We start from the raw sequence: 17,707 nt of genomic DNA on the forward strand, positions 1-17,707 counted from the left end.
CTCGTCGACGTAGGTTTTTAATATCGTCTTTCCTGGCAACGGACCTTTTTTTCCCCCTTTTTTCTTTTGAGAAATACAGTACCGACCTTCGCTCCTTCCGACGCGATCTAAAAACATATCTATTTAAGCAATCCGGTCTGGTCTGACGGGTTTCATTTTAATTGTGGTTTTAACTTATCTTCTACATTTGGGCAGTAGGGCTTAATTTATTCTCAATTTTCTGTATTTCTGCATTTTGACATTTATGTCACTGTTCACCGCCCTGAGTCCTTAGGGCAGGGGTCGGCAACCTCGGCTCTTTTATGACTCGTGGACTTCAACTCCCAGAATTCCTGAGCCAGCAAAGCTGGCTCAGGAATTCTGGGAGTTGAAGTCCACGAGTCATAAAAGAGCCGAGGTTGCCGACCCCTGCCTTAGGGAGAAGGGCGGTATACAAATAAATAAATAAATAAATAAATAAATAAATAAATAAATAAATAAATAAATAAATAAATAAATAAATAAAATAAATAAATAAATAAATAAATAAATAAATAAAATACCAACCTCCGCCAGGAGAGCGCGCCGCGCCTCTTTTGATTTCCTGCCGCGCCTCTATTCCGAGCACTACGGCCCGCAGCGAAAGCGGCTGGGAAGCGAAGGCGCCGAGAGGAGGCGGAGGCGGGGCGAAGTCTCGCGGGAGCCGGGCGGGGAACTCTCGCGGCGTCTCGGAGGGAGGGCGGGCGAGCAGAGCTGGCCATGGCCGAGTGGGGAGGGTGAGTGCGCGCGAGCGAGCGAGCGGGGCCCGGGGTGTCACGTGGGTCCCGGGCGGGCGGGGCGGCAGAGGGCGGGCGGGCGGCGACCGGGGCGGAGGGGTCTCGTCTCGCCGCCGGCGGGATCCGAATGGCGGTTGAGGGCGAGTGGGTGAGGGTCGTCCCTCTGGAGCCGGAGAGCGAGGGCCGAGACTCACGCCGCCCCTCGCGCCCTCTTTCTCGCTTGGCGTGCCGAGAGTGCTCCTGGGCGTGTGCAGAGTGCCCTCCCTCCCACCGTGTAACCTCCCGGCTGCTTGGAAGTCCCCAATCTCCCTTCAAAGTTTGCTTGCAAACCCTCCCCCCTCCCCTTGGACGGACACACACACACCACCCACCCACACTCACACCCACACAAACACACACACCCGCAACCACACAAAGAGAGAGACCAGTTTGGGCAGAGGAGACAAACTGGGACGGATGTGATGGAAGAGATCCTACTGCGCTTTGATTTTGCTAGCCGGGGGTTGGGGTGGGGTTGAAATGGGGATTTGCATAGGAAAGGGAATGCAAAAAGAAAAGTACTACAACACCCCTAAGCTTTAGGAGGGCCAATGTGCAGGCAGGGCACGATGGGGTTGAAGTCAAGATCTGCTAGCCGGGGGTTGGCGTGGGGTGAAATGGGGATTTGCATAGGAAACGGAATGCAAAAAGAAAAGTACTACAACACCCCTAAGCTTTAGGAGGGCCAATGCGCAGGCAGGGCACGATGGGGTTGAAGTCAAGATCTGCTAGCCGGGGGTTGGCGTGGGATGAAATGGGGATTTGCATAGGAAACGGAATGCAAAAAGAAAAGTACTACAACACCCCTAAGCTTTAGGAGGGCCAATGTGCAGGCAGGGGACGATGGGGTTGAAGTCAAGATCTGAGGAAGGGGGTCCCAGGATATGGGACCTTCACTCCGGCCTGCTCTGGATCACTTTCCTCTTCATTGCTGTTGCCCTTGCAGGTTGTGTGATGGTTTCCGCTTCTGTTTTGCTCTTGTTTGCAACACTCGGATCTTTTTGTTTCCACTTGGGTGATGTGATTGTTCTTCCAAAGCTGGTGAAACGGAAAAAAGCCAAGTGTTGCAAAAAGAGGCAAACAAGCAAAGTCATAAACACAACTTGCACAGGAGAGACAAAAGTGTAAACAGAGACAATGATAAAGGAGTAGAACCAGCTTCTGATTTCTTTTCCAGCAAATGCAAGCATGGTTGCAAAATGATTTTTAAAAAAACCCTTTCTTTTTCTCTATTGTCATCCAAACCACAAATCAAAAGTTCATTTTATTTTCTTTCAAAAAAACCCAAAAACTATAACAGAGATTTCCAGACAGCAATGAAGGTGGTGTTCTCTGAGCTTCATGTTTTTCTTGCAGACGTTTCATGACCCAACTAGGCAACATCATCAATGCTGTAGGACTCAACCCTGAGCTACAAATATGCTTTTCTCTCGGCAGCAATAAATCCATTCCATGTTTTTTCTCTAATCAAAGAAGTCATATATATATTTACCTATTTGGTGGGCTAAAATTTGAGGTGTAATAACTTGACACACATGAAGAAAAACGTCTTTTTTATATAAAAAAAAATTATTATATACTCGGCAGGACTCAGATGCAGATGGAGGAGGCTGACGGGAACACCACTGTCTTCTCCATCCTGAAGTCGTACAACAAGTTCATGTCCCTCTCTGTGGAGGAATCTTCTGTCCAAGATGCACCGCAGCCTCTTCCGGGCTCGCTCCAGACACATTACCAGCAAATGATGAAGGTGAGGCAGTGCTCCTCAGTGGTCACATTCAGCAAACAAACCATCTAGGTGTGTGTCATGTATGTGGTTCACTTTGAGAGCGGGCAACTAAATTTCATTTTTGATGTGTGCCGTTGTGCCCACAGTAAAAAAAAATGACAATAAAGATTATCTTGTCTAATCAAAGCCAGCAAAAATTTAGCCAACTAAATTGTGACATATAAGTACAGTGTCCACTGGTTTGCCACCCTTGGATCTGTGCTCAGATAACAGTTACAGACTTCTCTCTTTCCCTCTTCCATTGATTCTCAACACTGCACTGTGGTTTTTAAATATGCTAGTTTTACAGTTTTACTGTGGTTTTTAATGCTGTTTTAACTTGGGATTGGGAGCTGCCCAGAGTTGGTTATAAGGTGGGTGGCTATATAAATTGTTTTAAGTAAATAAATTAATTTACTAAGTAGTTGTGATTTGGTCCACATCCAGAGGGACCTGAGTGTTTTAATCTGGAGGTGAACCAACAAAAACAGCTGAACTAGTTGACATGTCCCCTACCAAAGCTTATTTTGCTTTTTTGCTAAATAAATGAAACCACCTGGAGCGGGGCCCCCAAGTTGGTACCTGTATCCCTGGATAGAATATTGTCCACCCCTGGAGGGGTGGGGGTGGAAGTTGCTTGTAAAATGCTATAGGTTAACTCCAAGCCCTCCCACCCCACTCCCGCCCTCCAGAGATGGAGGCATGGTGAGCGTTGTTCAACAGCTTCTTGGGATCACTGCTTGGTCTCTTTTCCCCTTCGGCAACGGATCAGCTGGAAGAGCAGGCTGGGCAAATCCATTCGGGCACGCGGCTTTTGCAGATGGAACGGGAGAAAATGCAGATGGAATTAAGTCACAAAAGGGCTCGGATTGAACTCGAAAAGGCAGCCAGCCTGAGTGCCACCAAATTTGAGGTGAGCTGGGGAGCCACGTTAAGGGTTGGGCTTCTGCCCTGGTGCATTTGTAACCTGGCTTGTTTGAATAGCTTGTTCTATCACCTTAGTCTCTATGGTTTATAGTCCACGGCTTATGATTTAGGCCAGTATATAACTATTGGTGGTTTCTTCAGAGCAGTCTGGTTCACATCACCCGGGAGGTCTGGTTTGAAGCTGTGAGTTCAGGTCTTCAAGCAGTAAAGACGATAAGAGCACAGATAGTCCTCGAGTTGCAACCATTCATTTAGTGACCGTTCAGAGTTACAACGGCATTGGGAAAAAATGACCTAGGACCATTTTTCACGCTTACGACCGTTGCAGCATCCCCAGGGTCACATGATCAAAACTCAACCGCTTGGCAACTGGCATGTACTTACGACGGTTGCAGCGTCCCGAAGTCACGCCATCCCCTTTTTGCGACCTTCCGATAAGCAAACTCAGCGGGGAAGCCAGATTCACTTAACAACCGCTGCAGCGATTTGTTTAACGAAGGTCGTAAAATGGGGCAAAATCCACTTAACAGCTGTCTCACTTAGCAGCGGAAGTTTGGGGCTTACATCGTAAATCGAGGACTAACTGTCGTCTTAAGATGGCATTTCCTAGCCTTCTCAGCCTCGCGTAGATGCTGAGGGAGGAACCAGATCATCCTTGGTAGCCCAGCGTGCGTCCTTGGGATAAAAAAGCAGAATCAGGATCCGGTGCAAGTTACACCTGGCATCTATAAAGAGTTGAACTGGCAGCCGGCCGCGGCGAGATTGCCTCTGCCTGGTGTTTCGGCCCAGAAGTAAAACGGCGAGCGTGCATTCTGTTTTGGAAAACGCTTCGAAAACACAGATGCTTCCCAAGAACGAAGCCGAGTCAGCAGAAAAATCCCCGCCAAATGGAAGCGGTTGAGTGGTTTCCAGGTCTAACTTTAATTGAAGTGGCTCTGGGGATTAACCAACCATTATTTCCAACCTTTCCCTAGCTGGCACAGGAACAGACCCCTAAAATGGAAGGGCTCTAATCCAGCCCGTGCCCGTCTGGTGCTTGGGATGGTGGTTGAGGAGTTTGCATAATCCTTGTTTAGCATGCAAATCCGTAGCTTTCTCCGACTGATGGGAATCGATTTGAGTTGGAAGGAAAGAAGAAAGAGCCCTGGAGTTCAGAAATGGAGATGGGGAGGGGAAATAGCCTAGATTTTTAAGGGAAAGGAAACCGGGCCTGGGTGTTTTGGACTTCACCAAGGGACGCGGTGTGGCTCAGGGGGTTAGGACGCTGAGCTTGTTGATCAGAAGGTTGGCAGTTTGGCAGCTCGAATCCCGAGCTCCGCGTAGCAGAGCAGAGCGCCTGTTACTCGTCCCAGCTTCTGCCAACCTAGCAGTTCGAAAGCACCTAAAAATGCAAGTAGAAAAACAGGGACCACTACGGTGGGAAAGTAACAGCGTTCTGTGCGCCTTTGGCGTCTAGTCATGCCGGCCACATGACCACGGAGACGTCCTCGGACAAGCGCTGGCTCTTCGGCTTTGAAACGGAGATGAGCACCGGCCCCTAGAGTCGGAAACGACTAGCACGCACGTGCGGGGGAACCTTTCCCCTTACCTAAGTTTTGTTTTAGTCCTAACGTCTGTTTCACGTAGTTAAATACATTTTTTTTCCGTTGATTTAATCCTGCCTTTATTTTTCATTTTTATAAATGACTGGAGGTGGTGAACACACCCTAATAGGCCTTCCTGCTCCTATTTTGCAGAGTTTTGTTTTAGTCGGAAAACAAAAACTCTCAGGTAACGGGGACTTCGTGCCGAAATGCAATCTACTTGACTGCAAAAAGCAACAGCTTGAAATGAGATAAGAACATTGGTAAACCGAAAACTCCAATGTTCCGTGAGCCTTTTTTTTTGAAAGATATGGAAGGAAAATTGGCCTAAATGGTTTAAGATTGTACATTAAAAAGGGAAGTGGAAGAGGAGGCTTTCTCTTACCCAAGGACAAGCTTTAGGCGCAAATGTTATCAAAGGAACAGTGGGGGGGGGAAAAAGCAGCTTAGATGGAAAATGGAAAAGCAGTTGATTGTAGTAAGGGTGAAGCCGAGGACTACATAATGGCTAGATGCAGCTAATTTGCATGACAAAGCAAGCCATGATCAGGTTGGCCGGAGACTACAACGGCCTTTATGTAAAAAGCACCGGTTGACAATGGCAGTCAATGAAAAGCTTGAAATCAAGCTTTGAAAATGACTTGAGTGAAGATTTTTATGGGATTTTAAAATTCAGACAGATCAAAATTCAGACTGATCAAGACCTGGAACATAACACACCATTCTGGGATGCTGTCTGAGCTTGGTAGGGTTTTTTTTGCAGACGTTTCATGACCCAACTAGGTAACATCATCACTGTTAAAAGGGGGTGGGGTTTCATCATCCTAGCACTGATAATGTTACCTAGTTGGGTCAGGAAACGTCTACAAGGAAACCACCGAGGTCAGAGAGCACCAAGGACCCCACAGTCCTCCTCCTCCTCCTCCTTTCTGCAAACCCCACTTCTTGGTTAAGTAATTTTATGTAGCTATCTTGTTTTATCGTGGCACATCTTGCTGTTAGGTATATTCCCAAATATTTAACTTTCTAAACCCCACTTCTTCTAGAACTGATGATGTTAGCTAGTTGGGTCATGAAATGTCTGCCAGAAAACCAGCAAGCTCAGAGAGCGCCAAGGAGCCCCCAGTCCAACCCTGAGCTACAGATATTCTCTCCCGTTGGCACACCAAAGGTTACTGTCATTGAAAAGCGCTGTCTCTGATTTATTGACGTAGCCTTTCCACGATGCAGAACAGGCAGTCCTTGACTTACAAACTCTAGCTTAGCAACCGTTTGAAGTTACGACAGGCCTTCCTGGAGGGTACGTAGACCCTGCTTCTGAAGTTCCAGCTGACCAGCTTCCAAGCGACTTGAAATCCTTTTGCAGTGGAGAGAGGTAGCATTTTTTTTTCTCCTAAACCTTCTCTTGTCCTCTTTTTTTCCAGCGGGAGGCTGATCGTAACCAGGACCTCCTTAAGCGCATCAAGCAGCGTCAGGAAAGGGAAACGGAGGCCAAAAATGCCCTTCAGGAACAACTTGAGATCAACAAGACCTGCCAGAAGAACATGGAAACCCTGAATCAGAAGCTGCAGGAGAGGGAGGCCAAGCTGAGCGAGGCGAATGAAGTGAGGGCCGAGCCGTTGATTTGACGGAAGAGTATTTGATGTGGTTTTGGAGCACACACGGGTGATGCTGTGGATAACTTGTCTTGCGAGAGTTAGGCGACAGTAAACGAAATGACACCTGTGTCGTCTCTTTTCCTCGAAACGAATGGCAGCATCTTCTTGATGCTTTAAGGCTGGGGCAGCAGAAGTTAGGAAGCTGCATCTTTAAGCCATCCTAGAGGGATAATCCTTGGAAGCAAAACCAAGAATAATTCACAGTTTGAAATAACGGAGACATCTCCTGAAAGTGTGAACAATTAATCAGCGGAACGACTTCCCTTCAGAAGCCGTGGGTGCTCCAACACTGGAGGTTTTTAAGAAGAGACTGGACAGCCATTTTTGTCTGAAATGGTCTAGGGCCTTCTGCTTGAGCAGGGGGTTAGACTAGATGACCTCCGAGGTCCCTTCCAGCTCTGTTATTCTGTTAATAATTTGAAAGTTTGCATGGAGATAAGATAAAATTAGTACTGTGCAGGTAGTTTTTGACTTGCAGCCGTTACCGCAGCGACGGTTCGAAGTCACAACGGCGCTGAAAAAAAGTGACTTGTGAGCAGTCCTCACACTTACGACCATCGCAGCCTCCCCACGGTCACGTGACCAGAATTGGGGCAATCAGGACTTGTTTATTTACAATACACAGCATCCCCAGGTCACGTGATTGCTGTTTTTGACCTTCCCAGATGGCTCCCCATAAGCAAAGTCAATGGGGTGGGTGGGAAACCTATTCCCTTAACAAATGCAGTTATTTGCTGAACCACTGCAGTGCCCAAAGAGGTATTTAAGATCAGGTATGACTCAGATCTTAACAGCCACCTTACTTAGCGTTGGAGGAGGACCAGCTGTGTGAAAGAGCTACAGGCCCATATAGGTAGCCTTATCAGGAAATAATAATAGACCCATAATGATAACTTCAGCCCTTCCCATTGGACCAGGTCCATCATTCCTTCTCTGGTTCAACGCTTGTTGCGAAGTGGGACCCTCTGAGCAGTTTGGAACTTCCATGCCAGCTCTGTTGTGTACGTAACACGTTGTTGTGCATGTTCCTCAGCAAGAGTGAAGTCATTGAATATGCCTAAATCCCTACTGGGTTAATAATAATAATAGTAGTAGTAGTAGTATTTAGGCCTGAAATTGGGAAGAGAAATTGCTAAGAGAACCGAAGACGCCACTCTCGCAGGTCGCTTCCTGTCTTTTTCTACCCTGCCTGTAATCTAGTTTTGAAAATTGGCTTATCCGGCTCTTAAGGCTGTTACCGTTGCTTATCCGTGGCGGGGAGAAGATACACAAGCTGCTCTTTTGAAATTGCGGGCGCGGAGAAAACATTTCATCGGGTGCCGATGGGACCATTTGCATCCCTTTGATGGTCTCCTTTCTAGATGGCGTGGGCTGCCTTTGAGCGTTGCCTCTTGCAAGCTCCTCTAGTAAATAACAACAGTCGAGGGAGCCTCGGAGGGAAGGAAGTGCAGGTGCCTGTGGGTTAAAAAAAAAAAAGTCCGGATCCAGATAGATTTTAAGCGTTGGATCCGAAATTTATTTCTTGGGGCAAAGGCATCAATTTGGACAGCACAAGTGAACGTGTACATCACGCGACCCCGGGACGCTGCAACCGTTGTAAATGTGAGTTGCCCAGCGTCCGAATTTTGATCCTTTGACCATAGGGACGCCGCAACGGTTGTAAGTGTGAGAAGCGGTCGTAAGCGTGAGAAGCGGTCGTAAGTCACTCTCAGTGCCGTTGCAACTTCAAAGGGTCACTGAACTGTTGAAAGTGAAGGACTGACTGCAGAATTAATTCTCTCTCTCTCTCTCTCTCTCTCTCTCTCTCTCTCTCTCTCTCTCTCTCTCTCTCTCAGACCATCAGCGTCTTGAAGGGGAAAATATCGGAGTCACAGTGGAACATGATGAATCAGGAGATGGAGATGAAAAAGCGGGAATCCCAAAACCAAGAGCTGACCGAACAGCTGGATGTGCTCCACAAGTAAGCAGACAAACAGCAGCTGTCCGGGGAATTCAATTCTAAAGTCTTTAGCAGCAAAATGTCATCAAAGAATTGTAATCGACAGCAAAGGTAGCCTTGAAAACAGTAGAACCTTGAAAAATATGTACGTTTTTGGTTTTTTTGGGAAACATCCAACATTTAAATATCCTGTCCCCTTTTGTCTATAATAGTGGACTGCGATCTGTAAAGGGAACATGAAAGACCATTAAAAGCTATTGTTTTTATAGCTGCAATTGGTGTCGGCTGAAGCGAGCTTTAATTCTGCTTTGGGAGTTAGGACCTCAGCGCCACGTGTGCATGTTCCTTTCCACATAGCGCTGATGAATTCACAGATACCAAGAAATGTGTAGCTGGAATATCTAGTAGTAGTATCCATACGTGGACGACACTCATCTATTTATCAGTAATGGAGAATATTTGTAGCTTAGGGTTGACATCAACCTTGGTGCCCCCTGGACTTGGTGGTTTGCTTACAGATGTTTCATGACCCAACTAGGGAACATTATGAGTGCTTGAAGAGAGGAGGAGGAGGAGGACGACTGTGGGCTCCTTGGTGCTCTCTCAGCTTGGTTGTTTTCTGCAGACGTTTCATGACCCAGCTAAGAAACATCATCAATGCTAGAGTGGGGGGGGAGAGGTTTGCAATGATGATGTTCCCTAGTTTGGGTCATGAAACATCTGCAAGAACATCAAGGACCCCTGTTGTTGTTGTTGTTAGCTGCGAAGTCATGTCCGACCCATCACGATCCCATGCACAATGTTCCTCCAGGCCTTCCTGTCCTCTACCATCTTCTGGAGTCCATTTAAGCTCACGCCTCCTGCTTCAGTGACTCCATCCAGCCACCTCATTCTCTGTTGTCCCCTTCTTCTCTTGCCCTCGATCTTTCCCAGCATTAGGCTCTTCTCCAGTGAGTCCTTCCTTCTCATTAGGTGGCCAAAGTATTTGAGTTTCCACTTCAGGATCTGGCCTTCTAAAGAGCAGTCGGGGTGGATCTCCTCTAGGACTGACCGGTTTGATCGCCTTGCAGTCCGAGGGACTCGCAGGAGTCTTCTCCAGCACCAGAGTTCAAAGGCCTCAATTCTTTGGCGCTCGGCCCTTCTTATGGTCCAACTTTCACTACCGTACATTGCAACTGGACCCCTATTTATTTATTAAATTTTTATGCCGTCCGTCTCCCCTACAAGGTAAATCTGGGCAGTATATAAAATCTAATCAGAGAAGTGTTGGTCCACTCATCTTCATGTTGTTGAGTTTGGGAAAGCCTGCTGTGTGTGCGCTAAATGGATATTTTATCTCCACCTTCCACAGAAAATGGCAAGAAGCCACTCAGCTTATCCAAGTTCTTCAGGCAAAGGAGGAGCTGATGGCTAAGAAGGAGCAGAAGATTCAGGTGAGACCTCTGTTCCCTTCCTCTTTGCACCGCCTGGAGATCCCTCTCCTGCTCGTAGGAAAGCGCCAGCATTTCCTGCTTATTTCAAAGTATAACCCTTGTTCAGTTGTCTTCTGAAGGCTTTCTCGGTCCTGTTTTCTCCAGGATCTCGAGCAAAAGCTCTCCATGCAAGAACATGATGCGATCATCGTGAAGAACATGAAGACGGAGCTGGCTCAGTTTCCCCACTTGGAACGGGAATTGCAGCAACTCAGGGAGGAGAACGCCTACCTTAGGTAAGGACAAGAAAATGATTATATTTGGTTTTGTGGGTCTGTGTGTGAGTGTTTGTGTGTGTGTGTGTGTGTGTGTGTGTGTCAGGGTCTGTGCTGGTTTTTTTTCCCCCTCTCTCCACCTTCTGCCTGGTTTTGTCACCAGTCTTGGTATCAGAACCATGTTCTTTCTCTACACCTGGGTTATAATGGAAGGTTTATACCTTGGCAGCCTTGTGATTTATAGATAAGTTTCTCTCTCTCTCTCTCTCTCTCTGTGTGTGTGTGTGTGTGTGTTGTAGCTGCAGGAAGGAGGGGCTTTTCCCAAAGAGCAAAGACACAGCAGAGCGTGGAGTCTTTGGTATGCCTTCCACAGGGCATAACTAATAGTTATGCAGTTTCATGCTTTAGTCTGGCAAGATTCCTGTCTATAGGCGAGCAGCAATAAAGAAGCTACTCTGAATTCAGTCCTTCTGTCCTCCTTGTACCCGACGCAGTGGGGCTTTTTCACAAAGAGGGGTTGAAAGAGGGGTGATCCAACCTTGGCTGCTTTAAGATCTGTGGACCTCAATTCCCACAATTCCACAGCCAGCCAGCATTCAGTTCTGGGAACTGAAGTCTACAGGCTTCAATTCCAGGATTTGAACGCTAGCTGGCTGGGGAATTCTGGGAATTGAAGTCCGCGGGTCTCAAATTGAAGTCCATAGGACACCCCTGTTTTAGAGCTAGGGGTAGGTCAAAGGCCATTTCGAAGAGAATATTTTGATGGGATTGGGCTTAACTGCCAGGCTGACGACTTACTACGAACATGCCCTGTTGCTTCCTTTGTCTCTGCCTTTCTTCGTTTCACCTTCCTGACACTAGTCAAGCGACATCAAACAAGCTTCTCTTCTAAGCCAGAAAGTATTTTGGGCTGTGTCCACAGGGAAATGAGAGAAAACAACGGGTTGCTGAAAGAGGAAGTGGAGGGTCTCCGAAGAAAGCTCCAGCGATTTGAAAAAGTCCAGGCGGAGCGCGTGGCTTTGGAACTGGAGAAGGAGGTAAAAAAAGTCCGCCAACTCTACGCGCCTCGTTGCTCCTGTGAATAAGATTCCTGTTTCACGGTTACAACCGGTACATTATCGCCGTGGTGGCGTGATCGGAATTCAGAGTCCTTGGCAACCAGCTCATATTTATGATGGTTGCAGCGTCCCGTGTGTGTGTGTGTGTGAGACGTGATCCCCTTTTTCAACTTTCTGACAAGTCAAACAGGGGAAGCCAGAATTCACTTAACATCCAGGGTGACTAACGTAACGACTGCAGTGGTTCAGTTAACAACTGAGGCAAGAAAGGTCATAAAACGGGGCCAAGCTCATTTAACAAATGCCTCACTGAACACAAAGAAATATTGGGGTTCAATTGCAGTCATAAATTTGAGGACTTACCCGTATCTACTCTACATCTGAGATAGAATTAAACACACACACACACACACACACACACACACACACACACACACACACACCCTACACCTACCTTAAGAGCTTTAGATTTACACCCAGATCATTTCTGTTCTCAACGGAACGAAACACGCGATACGGAATCCATAATATGGATTTCAATGTCTCCGTGTGAAAATAGTTTCTTTAGAGCATGGACATTAATTTTAGCCATTGCAGCCATTCGGCGGTTCAGATTGCAACGTGTCCGAGTCTCCGGCAAAACCCCGGCATTTGGAATTTAAAATACAGATGACCTCTGAGCTGATTTCACCAACCTGTTTGAAAGGGAACTTCAAGGTACAGAAGGCTTTACCTAGTCCTCGACTTACGACTATGACAGGGCCCACAATTTTTGTCGTTAAGTCGTGACAGTTGTAAACCGAGGCACTCAAAGTGACCGACTAGATTTTATGAAGTTTTTTTGGGGGGGGGGGAGGTTGCGGGGGTTGTTAAACAGCATGGTCATAAAGCAAATGTAGTGGTCATTAAGCGAGTCAATACATCCCTATGGGCGATTTTGTTGTTGTTGTTCAAAACCAGCCCAAAAGGTTGGTTTCCCCAGGAAAAAAATGTCATAAATTGAGTCAAGTGACTGCAGAAGGCTGCAACCGGCTGTCAGGTGCCGTAATTGTGAACATGTGACCGTGTGTGTGTGTGTGTGTGTGTAGTTGCAGATATAGTTGCATTATTGAATTTTTTTTAAAAAAAACTTTCTCTCCTTTTGCTCCTTCAGAAACTTCAGGAGAAATTGAACCTGTGGGAAAAAGTGGACCAAAGCATGGGCTTAGATATCAAGTAAGTGGGAAAATGGGAGTGAAATTCTGACCCCTCCGTGTTTGGTTTGTTTGTTGCTGGCTGTCTCCAGGTAGTCCTCGAACATACGGCCACAATCGAGTCCAAAATTTACGTTGCTAAACGAGACATTTGCTCAGGAACATTTGCCTCGTTTTACCACTTCTCTCGCCGCATTTGTTGAGGGACTCAGCGGCAGTTGTTAAATCAGTAAAGTTGGGCACGGCTCATTCAGTGACCGCATGGCTTAGGGATGGGAGCCCCAGTCCCAATGTGCAGTCGTAAATCGAGGACTCGCCGTGATTTCTGTGATTGGGGGAAAAAATGGGTGTGATTCTCTCAGATCGGCGCCGGGGCGGTTAAATATTTTGGGGCTGCGAAGTTCCACCTGCCAGCCACTCTTTGAGAAGCCACAGCGGGGGGGACGGGGGGGGGACCCAGGCGACGGGTTTTCAACTCCTCATATTTTATTATTGTTGTATTTTAATTGGGCACTGGTTTAATTTCCTTTTAACTTTTGTATCGTTATTTATATATGCCCTGTGAACCGCCCTGAGTCCCTTGGGAGAAGGGCGGTATAGAAATCGAATAAAATATAAATAAAATATAAATATATTCCTGTTTAATGAGGCAATTTTGCAGTGGGAAAGCCAGAGCAGAGAGAGTCTACTCGCTACAGATAATTACCCTCTTCGCTTAAGTTTGATGCGGAAAACACGAGTCAGCCCTTCCTCCATCCGTTCCCCAATAATGACATTCCCCAAGTATCTTTTTTTTTTTCAATGAAGCGACGTTAAATGGAACGGCCCTTTCCTTGATTTATTTTTTGGCGTATTTATTCAATTTGCTTGCCGCCCGGCTCTCGATCTGTTAAAAGCGATCGCCGGCAGTCAGCTGCCAACAAGCACCGTTGGTGAGGGCACCCGGCTTCACTTATTAACAACCAATTCGCTTAATGACCGTGGCAAAAAAGAAATTGGGCCCAATTTTCTTAACTACCGCCTTACTCAACCCAGAAACGCCAGTCCCGATTGGGGTAGTAAATGTTCTCCGTCTTCAGATTATTGTCATGCAAATGCCTGTTTTACTGTACTACATGCCCGTGTGTGTGTGTGTATGTATATATATATATACATGTGTGTGTGTGTGTGTGTGTATCTATTTATCTATATATCCATCCATCCATCCATCCATCTACATACATAAAAAGGTAAAGGTAAAGGTTCCCCCGCACGTGCGTGCTAGTCGTTTCCGACTCTAGGGGCCAGTGCTCATCTCCGTTTCAAAGCCGAAGAGCCAGCGCTTGTCCGAGGACGTCTCTGTGGTCATGTAGCCGGCATGACTAGACGCCAAAGGCACACGGAACGCTGTTACCTCCCCACTGGAGTGGTCCCTATTTTTCTACTTGCATTTTTACGTGCTTTCGAACTGCTAGGTTGGCAGAAGCTGGGACGAGTAACAGGCGCTCACTCTGTTTACGCGGCACTTGGGATTCGACCCGCCAAACTGCCGACCTTCTGATCGACAAGCTCCGCGTATTTTGTGTGTGCATACATACATACACACACACAAAATCTTTACTGGCTTTTTATTATTGTGGGAAGTGTGTCATTCTCCACTAGGTGGCAGAGTTCCTTTGGCCCTACCGGAAAGCCATTGATTTCATGGACCGCCATCCGTCAAGAAGCTAGTCCTTTGACTTAGGACCGCAATTGAGCCCAAAAATTTATTTTGCTAAGCGACACAATTAAGTGAGTTTTTGTCCCTTTTTTAAAGGCCTTCTTTTTTTTCTTTTTTTTTAAGTAAACGACTGCAGTGGTTAGCTTAATAACTTACTGCCATTCCACCCTCTTCCCCTTTTCTGTCAAGCTGCCAGCGAAGCAAAACGTAGGTGAAAATGCGAATCAGTCTTGACATCCCCCCGGCTTGAAAGAAAAGAACAGGTGCTTTTTCAAGAGGCAACGGGGCTTTCTTGCTTTCCTTTGAAGAGGTTTCGCTTCTCCTCCAGGACGCTTCTTCAGCTCTGACTAGATGGTGGGAAAGGGAAGGATGGATGCTGGCTTGCAGACAGCCGGTCATTTGCATCCTTTTAGAGAGCGGTTGAGGCCACTTGGACCTCGAGGAGACAGACAAACCTCCAAGTGGCCTCAACGACTCTCTAAAAGGAGATTGCTTTGGAAAACAATTTGATCCCCTCCTCCTCCTTATGGCAGCCCCTCCGATACTGGAAGACTGCTATCATATCATATCATATCTTCCTTCTTTTCTCTAGACTGGCCATACCCAGTTCCTGCAATCGTTCTTCGTATGTTTTAGTCTCCAGACCTTTAATCACCTTCATTGCTTTTCTTTGCATCTACTGACATACAATCCTTTCCCTTCTTGGGGGCTGAGGTGCCTCTTCCATGCCACTTGTCCAGCCTGTCTCTGTTGTGATTCAGGGTCAGCCTGTGGGTTTGGCAGTTGGGTCGGACGACTCAGAGGAGGAGGAGGGGGGTGTTGAAGAGCTTGATGAGAGCCCTCAGCCGGGCCCCTCCCACCTGGTCACGACGGAGACCCAGCTGTGTGAGCCTGACAGCGTGGATGAAGATGACCCACAGCTGGCCCTGTTCAAGGACGCCCGACGCAGGAGGCAGTCAATCAGGAATAAACAGAGGAAGGCAATGGGGCTCCTCGGAAGGAGGCAGAGAGAAGCCACGCCCTGAACTGTATTTAAGGGGGAATGCGTGGGAGGGCTGGTTTGCTGAAGGCAACCGCTTGAATAGTTCCTGTTTCATAGCTCCTGTTTCATGGTTGGTGTCTGTTTTATGTTAATAAATTTGTCAGGCTTTATTCCAGCCTCTTGCCGTTTGTAAAGGGGTTGTCCCTGCCTTTTCTGCAGGGCCGGTAGCAGGCTGGTACAGAACAGTCTCTCTCTTTCCAGCGTTAAAGTACCCCCAATCCATTACAAGCCTCCCCCCCCAATCAGCTAGGTTTTTTTTTTTCTTTCCTTGCCAGAGCAGAGCAGAACAGAGCAAATTGACCCTTGATCTGATCCGGGACATTTTTAATTTGTAAGCCTTGTTTTTCCAAAACTAACCTCTTAAGGTTTAGACCTCTCAGTGGTTAGCTGAAAACACTGCTTCGAAAATACTAGTTTAGGGAAACAGGCTTCTGGGCATTTTTAAATGTAGTTTTTATGAGGCTTAGAAATACCCTTCAGAGTTTCCAGCTCTCTGTGTTGCAACTAGTCCATTATGATTTGCCGATGCTAATTATGAACCAAACACAGATTATATCTTTCTAAGCCCTCGGTCTACCTGTGAGGAATAATACTGAAAGCCTGTCTTTTGATGCTCTTCCATCTTTATTTATTTATTTAGAAGAAATAATTCGGCTTTCAATTCCCTGTACTTTGATAGAGATTGTACATCGTGCATTCGTTAATAACTTTTTTTTTAGTTCTTCTTTTGAAACGTCTCCAATAGTTTGGGGGTATAAAAGGAGAAGAACCATCCCTGTGCGCATATTTCTCCCTTTTTTCTTTTCTTTTTTTTGTGTGCAGGAAACTGGTATTAAGTAAGGAGTTATTTGATACACCCTGGGCAAACTGCTGCCCAATTATCCAGGTTGCATCTTACATTGAGGTGTAATTGTTGCTAAATAGCCCGCTCGGTGACTTTGCTTGCAGGATGAACTTCTAGGCATCCCTTGCCTTTGTGATCAAAGGCAGGCTTGTTGTTGACAAACACTGTCAAGCTCGTTGGTTTCTGGAGAATTGCCTCTTTTGGATGGAGGGCCAGGTGGTTTGCCAGCTCCTCGCAAAACTGGCACTGAAGGATGCCAGCTCTGCTGTTCAGCAGTTGGTGTGCCCATCAAACCAGTCATAAAAAAACCATTTCCTGGGAAAAAAAGGACCTAGCGTGTCTCAGCGTTCCATCTCCAAGCTCAACTGATATGAGATGGGAAGCGTTTTGCTGCGATGTTTTATTTCATTCACCGCAGGAAGAAGTTAATTAGTGGCACCGTGAGCGGGCGGCGATGTTTGCGGGCCCCCACCAGACGAGACACATTTACCCAGGAAGGTTTTCAGGCGTGCTGACATTCGCATGAACAACTTTCAGAGTCGTCCTTTTTTCTGTCATAGATTAATAAGGAAAGCGTAGGTTGCTGTTGAACCTAAAATATTTACAAATAATGAATTCGTTTTAGTAGAGTATTTTAACTCACTTTATGTCTGCCCAGTTTATTGTTTGTAAGACCACTGGTTGTTGTTAGTTGCAAAGTCGTGTCCGACCCATCGCGACCCCACGGACAACGTTCCTCCAGGCCTTCCTGTCCTCTACCATCTTCTGGAGTCCATTTAAGCTCAGGCCTCCTGCTTCAGTGACTCCATCCAGCCACCTCATTCTCTGTCGTCCCCTTCTTCTATTGCCCTCAATCTTTCCCAGCATTAGGCTCTTCTCCAGTGAGTCCTTCCTTCTCATTAGGTGGCCAAAGTATTTGAGTTTTAGCTTCAGGATCTGGCCTTCTAAAGAGCAGTCAGGGTTGATCTCCTCTAGGACTGACCGGTTTGATCACCTTGCAGTCCAAGGGACTCGCAGGAGTCTTCTCCAGCACCATAATTCAAAGGTCTCAATTCCACCCTGTTGTTTTTAGCTACGAAGTCGTGTCCGACCCATCGCGACCCCATGGACAACGTTCCTCCAGGCCTTCCTGTCCTCTACCATCTTCTGGAGTCCATTTAAGCTCACGCCTAATGCTTCAGGGACTCCATCCAGCCACCTCATTCTCTGTTGTCCCCTTCTTCTCTTGCCCTCAATCTTTCCCAGCATGAGGCTCTTCTCCAGTGAGTCCTTCCTTCTCATTAGGTGAAGACCACTGGGCAGTCATATAAATCTTCTAAATGAATGAATGAATCTGTGTCTGTCTGTCTGTCTATCCATCCATCCATCCATCCATCCATTCATTCATCCATCCTTACGACTATAAGTTTGTTGCTTGTATCTTACGATTTATTGTTGTTGTTAGTTGCAAAGTTGTGTCCGACCCATCGCGACCCCATGGACAACGTTCCTCCAAGCCTTCCTTACGATTTATAT

The 17,707-nt window shown here is 46.8% G+C and overlaps 1 protein-coding gene across 1 annotated transcript in view; it reads left to right on the forward strand.

Annotated features, from left to right (window-relative positions):
• The first annotated feature begins 712 nt into the window (after nt 1–712).
• The window catches only part of MAD1L1 (mitotic arrest deficient 1 like 1), a 249,167-nt gene continuing 232,172 nt past the window's right edge, over nt 713–17,707 (forward strand). The window contains exons 1-9 of the mRNA XM_083372455.1: nt 713–755; nt 2,382–2,544; nt 3,335–3,475; nt 6,497–6,676; nt 8,566–8,690; nt 10,021–10,102; nt 10,247–10,377; nt 11,279–11,393; nt 12,568–12,629. Of these exons, the coding sequence (XP_083228581.1) occupies nt 739–755; nt 2,382–2,544; nt 3,335–3,475; nt 6,497–6,676; nt 8,566–8,690; nt 10,021–10,102; nt 10,247–10,377; nt 11,279–11,393; nt 12,568–12,629 (1,016 nt within the window). The 5' untranslated portion in view covers nt 713–738. The remainder of the gene's footprint in view (nt 756–2,381; nt 2,545–3,334; nt 3,476–6,496; nt 6,677–8,565; nt 8,691–10,020; nt 10,103–10,246; nt 10,378–11,278; nt 11,394–12,567; nt 12,630–17,707) is intronic.

The sequence above is a fragment of the Vipera ursinii genome (genome assembly GCF_947247035.1).
Source record: "Vipera ursinii genome assembly, chromosome: 13".
NCBI classification, from domain to species: domain Eukaryota; kingdom Metazoa; phylum Chordata; class Lepidosauria; order Squamata; family Viperidae; genus Vipera; species Vipera ursinii.